Genomic DNA, 6,000 nt, shown 5'->3' with positions numbered 1-6,000 from the left:
ATACTTGAAAAAAAAAAAAAAAACAGTGCTACAATGAGGAATAACGTGTACGACGAACAGGCGCTAATGCCGGACAGCGACGGACAGCGCCTGTCCGTCGTACATGTTCTTCTTTTAGTCCGCGTCTTTGTAGCGCTGTTCTTTCTTCAAATAAAGACTTAAGGCTACATGGCGCATGCATACAGCTAGTACTCAAAACAACGTTTTGCTTGAAATATGTGTTGTACACCGGTTTTGAGGAATAGATACTCAAAATCCGCAGAGAAATGTTTCACTGTTTCAGTTGGGGCTGAGCTTGCGAAGCAATAGCTACCACCAGCTTCTCCGCTGTCTTCACTTGTAGCCCAGAAACAGTTTTCAAGTAAATTAAGGTACATTCATAAATTAAGTTGCACTTTAACTGCGGTCATTTGTACACTCTAGTGTCTTCACTTTTCCCGCCATCACTGCTTTGACGTTTCAACAAGAAAGGTGTTATTTCGACGTCATATGCGTACACACTCAAGAACTTAAACAAGCGTTAAACAGCATAACTGTAATACACCATTGTTTACCTTTAACTACAGGTAATTTTTACATCTTGTAATATCAGTTTTTGAAAAAGTACATCTGTGACTGCGCTATAACAACGAAGATGGCGGCGGCGCGTTGATCAGCTGTGCAAGTGTAGTTGCGTGTGTGCCCGTTTTACTTTCGTGATCCGTGTGTTGTCAAAGTCGCCGTGCCTGCCAGCGCTGCATTTCGAAACGATGACTGTTCACGCCGAGTAAGACAGAAGCGATGGTGGACGAAACTGCAGCAGCTACGTCTCGGCTGGCTAAATGTGGTGACGATCTCGGCTACAACGAAGAGACGCTCGGCTCCGCCGCCAATTTGTTGACAGAGTTCACGAGTCACGTGTATCTCGGTCAGTGGGAATGTGCTCGTGCCTGTGCGCTGACCGTTCTGCGGGCACCGTTCACGTCTCACGAGCAAAAATGGTTTGTGAAGGAGTACATTCGCGGAGTATCGGCGCTACCTGCAACCTTCAGGTATATTCCGGTGGTCGTTGAATACGCCCCCTTCTTCGATGCTACACGTTATGATATGTTGTATGACGGGGCTGTGATTGGTGTTGTCTGTGAGTCCGCTGTAGTGTCTATAATCTGCGTGGCTGTCGTCGACGTCTGCCTAGTTCGGAGTGACTGTCGTTAGCGCGATCGTGTCGTAGACTTCGCGGCTAATTGGCAAGCACGTGTAGTGTCTCTTAATTATCCGTTACCTTGTGTCAGCGATTGCCTCTGTGTTATTTTTATCTTGGCACCATTTTATAGAGGTACCGTTAGACACATTTAGCAGTCGTAGCTGTGTCGCTCTGTGGCAGAATCTTGCAGGGCGAAGTTTATACCGTCAACACAGAAGTACAAACGTTAAAGAAAGGTACTGCCCCGCAATTTGTTTTTTCTTGTCTGAGTCATTCGCCATTTGCGCAAATTATACTTGCGTAATGTATCCCTGGCTATATTTGTTACACTGTATATGATTTCTATGCAACCTTCGTTTAATTACACAAGTGAGGGAACGCAGCTGAGGACCTGCTCGAATATTGCTTATATTTGGAGAGCACTGTCAAAGTATTTTAATACTTTCAGGTTACCATGAAAGAGTGACTACATGAAGTGCGGAAAAGGCAGGGATGTTATCACATGCTACCGGTTTACTTGTGCTCATTTGAATGACTGCATGTTCTGCATGTTTTGCTTTGTCTCAATCATTTACACTGTGAGAGTTGTAATTATGAGGTTAGAATTGGCTGAAATACGTTATTGCTGTAAAAATTAATTCCTGATAGCGTTAAGTATTGCTTGCAAATTTGGTGAGAGAGAAAAATCTGGAAAGGTTTGGTTAACACATCCTGTGACTATATTTTACTGCAGCAAATTGTTATGCTTAATAGTTAAATTCTACATGCATTTAATGTTTTGCTTGCTTTCTCCCAAGGGTACAACCAATGGGTGCTGGAGCTAAATACTATGTGTACAAGCAATTGTGATGTTTAGTGAAGGCTATGTAAACAATCCCACTGTCATCTCTCTCAGCTACCTGCTGCCTTGGCTGTGGAGGTCTGCTGAGCAGAATGTGACAGATTTGATTCCTGGCTTCACCAGCCCACATTTCGATGGGAGCGAAATGCAAAAATGTTCATGTACTTAGATTTAGGTACACATTGAAGAACTCCAGGTGGGCAAAACTAAACCTGAGCCATCTTTTACAGCGTATCTTATAGCCAGAGTATTTCTTTGAGTTAACTGCAGTTAATGAATCAGTCAATAGCTTTGCTCTGCTCTCCCATTCACAAAATTCAGGCACATCTTAGCCTCATCCGTTCTTCCTTCTAATGCATGTTTAGCTCACACAGTGTACTTTCCTGCTCACTAGTTATCTGGTTATTTCATTATTTTATACATAATGTTCTGAACGTTAGATAACTTGAGCTGGAGGAAATTGCCCGTAGATAGTTTATGTATGCTGACTGTCACTAGAGGTGCCAGTGGCCACAATTTCTGTTTCGGTTGCCGATCTTGCACTGGCAATGCTGCAAGAACAAAAGCTTTCGCCTGTGCCTTGACAGGTAAAGAAAAATGATGCAGATCCCACACACTGTGGGAATCAATGTAAGTGAAGCTTTCTGTGCTGTTTGCTTTGATTGACGATAATTAGCAGTGATGTTGGTGGCTAATGTTTAATTTCAATGTTTTGTCCAACGCGAGAGCGGTGAGTTGAGGTTAAATGTTACCTTGCATGCACCACTGCTGTTTGTCTGCGTAGTACACTGAACACACAGGGAGAGTTGTTTGCTTGAGACATTGTTCTGCGTCATATTTCATAACCTCTGAGAGGATTGAGCATTGTCATTGCTTCATATGGCACGTCGCATCATGGCAGAAGTATTAAACTTGAATTGAATTGGATAGGACTGTACATGCCAAAACCACAATTGGATTATGAGGCACGTAGAGTGGCAGACTCCAGATTTATTTTGACACCGTGGTGTTCTTTAACGTACCCCTAAATATAACTGCATGAGCATTTTTTATTTCGCTCCTGTCAAAATGCAGCTGCTGCTGTCAGGATCAAATCCACCACCTCAAGCAATGCCATAGCCAGAAAGCTATTGTGGTGATCACAGAAGTGTTGACTTGACGTGCGACCGCTTCCGCAGTGTGCCTAGACCCAGCGTTTTTAATTAATGCGACTCTGCTTCCGAACACCCTGCGGAAGTTGTCTGCTAGACATATTTGCATGGTTTCATTTTTCAGAAATAGCTGAAACGCATTGTACCATACTTCTGCATTGGTTCTATCCATTCTCTACGTTCTCTACCCCATCCTCTCTTACATTCTGTCTAGCTTTCCTCTGGACTTGTGCGTTAGTAGAAAGGCAAGAGCTTGTGGGGGACCACAGATAATTACCCGCCGTGGTTGCTCAGTGGCTATGGTGTTGGGCTGCTGAGCACGAGGTCGCGGGATCGAGTCCCGACCACAGCGGCCACACTTCGATGGGGACAAAATGCGAAAACACCCGTGTGCTTAGATTTAGGTGCACGTTAAAGAACCCCAGGTGGTAGAAATTTCCGGAGTCCTCCACTATGGCATGCCTCATAATCAGAAAGTGGTTATGGCACATAAAACCCCATAATGTAATTTTTAATCACGGATAATTACAGCTATTAAGAGGCTAATGTAACACCCAAGGAGCTCCAGAGTTCATTGTGCACATTCGATGCGGTGCAGTCCAAATGAGTTTCTCATGTCTCTTTTCTTCTCTGTCACGCTCCTTCCATGTATATACGTGCTCTGAACCACCCCCTGATGCGGTGTGCCAGACAGAAGCAGCAGCAGTGGAAAAGTCAAAGGAAGAGGCAAAGAAAGCTTTGCTTCAATAGAGTGACAGTAGTAGATTGTAGGGGAGTTGGGAAGGACAATGCCAGGGAGGGGGTGGGTTAGCTAGCGAGTCCAATTAGCTCTTAGGCATTTACAGTACAGTGCACTCTTAAAGGGAACACCTAGCTGGTAATAGTCGATATAACAGAACTTTATTGATATTACTACTCTACTTTAGAGATAGAAAAAAAAATGGCTGATGGGACACATTAGGCTGATAAGTATGCATCAATGAATAGTCTGGCTGTAATTGGTAGCCAAATACTAAATATGTGTTCCCTTTAACAATAGGATATGCTGTACATCAAGAGAGAAATGAAGCTACTGGTGGAACTTATGCCTCTGGCAGTGGACATCTGGCTTTCTAAGCAGGCTCCTTTTGCAAGCCTAGAAACCAGCCTTTTTAGCCACCAGCAGTACCTGTGCACTTACTTGTGTCATGCTGAGCTGGACTTGGAGGCAGAGCCCAAGTTACTCTTAGATCTGGCAGAACAGCTCTGTGTTTGCAAAGGTAATTCTGATAATGATCTACAATGTATGCTTACATTTTGTGATAGTCTCTGTAATGCCAATTTCTGAGCACATGTACAGGCCGTGATTACTAGGTATTTCAATAAAAGTTCATTCCACCATAGATATTGAATTTTTCATTCAGCTCAACTGTTGGGTATGTTAAACATGTATTTCTTGCCCAAGTGGCATCAAGTGCCTGGGAATCAGCTCTACTGCCTGTGATAGGAACATAAGAGTCTTAAAGAGATAAAAATTTCCTCACAGCTGAGGCATGTGTCTCAGAATAGCGAATGTGCTCTCACCGTGTGTGTTGGCAACTATGGCAACAGACTTAAACCTCGCAAATAGCGGAATGCAAAAACGCCTGTGCCCCACCACTCAAATCCAGGTGAATGCTAAGAAATACCAGGTCCTTGAAATTAATCTGGAGTTATCCACTGCAGCGTCTCGTTGTCAAGGGTCTGTATTCTTGATTGATCAGTCACTTCCAGGGATACTTTTACATATGCATTATGTGTTGTCTGTTGTGGTGCCTCGCAGGAGTGATAGGCGTTCTGCTTGCTGGCTTAGCCAGTCAGCATCTCCAGAAAATAATAAATTCATAATACGATGACAGATATTGCTTTAAGGTGCTAACATTATGTGAAACTGCATCTGCAGTTGTACACGCCAGGATAACACCTGATAATGGAAAAGCTAGCAAGTATAACAATGTCTAACTTCCATTGATGCAAAAGTGTCAAATGGCCCATTCAGTGAAAAAGCCAGCGTTTGTCGTCTGTAGCAGCAAAACGGCACCTAAAATTGCATTGCCATTGGCTGTGACGCCACGTCACAAGCAAGCCTCGATGGAGCAGAGCGGGTGCAAGGGATGCCTTCTGCTGCAATAACGGCCCAAGTGTTGCGTGAGGGGAGAGGGCATCACTGCAATGCCACATCACCCTTGCTCTCTCTCTTGGAAGTCAACACGCAGTCCCCATATCTCTCTCTCTCTCGCCCCTTCTAGGCTTAGCTGCTGCACATGCCTGCCAGCCTTGGTGGCCACTGTTGCTGCCTTGGTTTCTCTTCGCACAGGACGTCGGTGGCATGTGGTGTTGGCACTGCAGGCTACTGCAGCTTGCTGGCTCGGGCAGCACGTACCACTATGGTACATTACTTGCGATGCAAAACACGAAGGGCCGCTCAGTGGCATTCAATTGTACATTAATGCTTTAGCATTCACAACTCGTAAGAAGTGCTTAGGTGTCCTTGGACAGTGGTGTAGCCAGAAATTTATTTCAAGTGGGGGGGTTCTCCGCCGACAAATACCACTCCTCACACGGTCTTTCAAATCTCTGTCTCTCTCTCTTTCTCCCTATATATATATATATATATATATATATATATATATATATATATATATATATATATATATATATATATATATATATATATATATATACACACACACACACACACACCCACACACCTTTTTATCGGCGAGGAGGAAAGGGTGTGTGACGAGCCTTTCCTCCTCTATGGCTTGTGCGATCCGGTGCGGCGCTGCTTGAAAGTATTGCTGTCG

The 6,000-nt window shown here is 44.1% G+C and overlaps 1 protein-coding gene across 2 annotated transcripts in view; it reads left to right on the top strand.

Moving 5' to 3' along the window:
* The first annotated feature begins 505 nt into the window (after nt 1-505).
* Nucleotides 506-6,000, top strand: part of Sptz (zinc finger FYVE-type containing 26 spastizin) — a 149,936-nt gene continuing 144,441 nt past the window's right edge. Inside the window, exon 1 of one of the 2 annotated variants that reach the window (XM_065455035.1) lies at nt 506-1,031. In XM_065455035.1, coding sequence (XP_065311107.1) covers nt 781-1,031 — 251 coding nt within the window. In that variant the 5' untranslated portion in view covers nt 506-780. The remainder of the gene's footprint in view (nt 1,032-6,000) is intronic. The other variant, XM_065455034.2, reaches the window with a different exon arrangement.

This window comes from Dermacentor albipictus, chromosome 7 (genome assembly GCF_038994185.2).
Source record: "Dermacentor albipictus isolate Rhodes 1998 colony chromosome 7, USDA_Dalb.pri_finalv2, whole genome shotgun sequence".
Taxonomy (NCBI): domain Eukaryota; kingdom Metazoa; phylum Arthropoda; class Arachnida; order Ixodida; family Ixodidae; genus Dermacentor; species Dermacentor albipictus.
The sequence above is the reverse complement of the archived record's forward strand: the minus strand, read 5'-3'. Positions and strand labels throughout refer to the sequence as shown.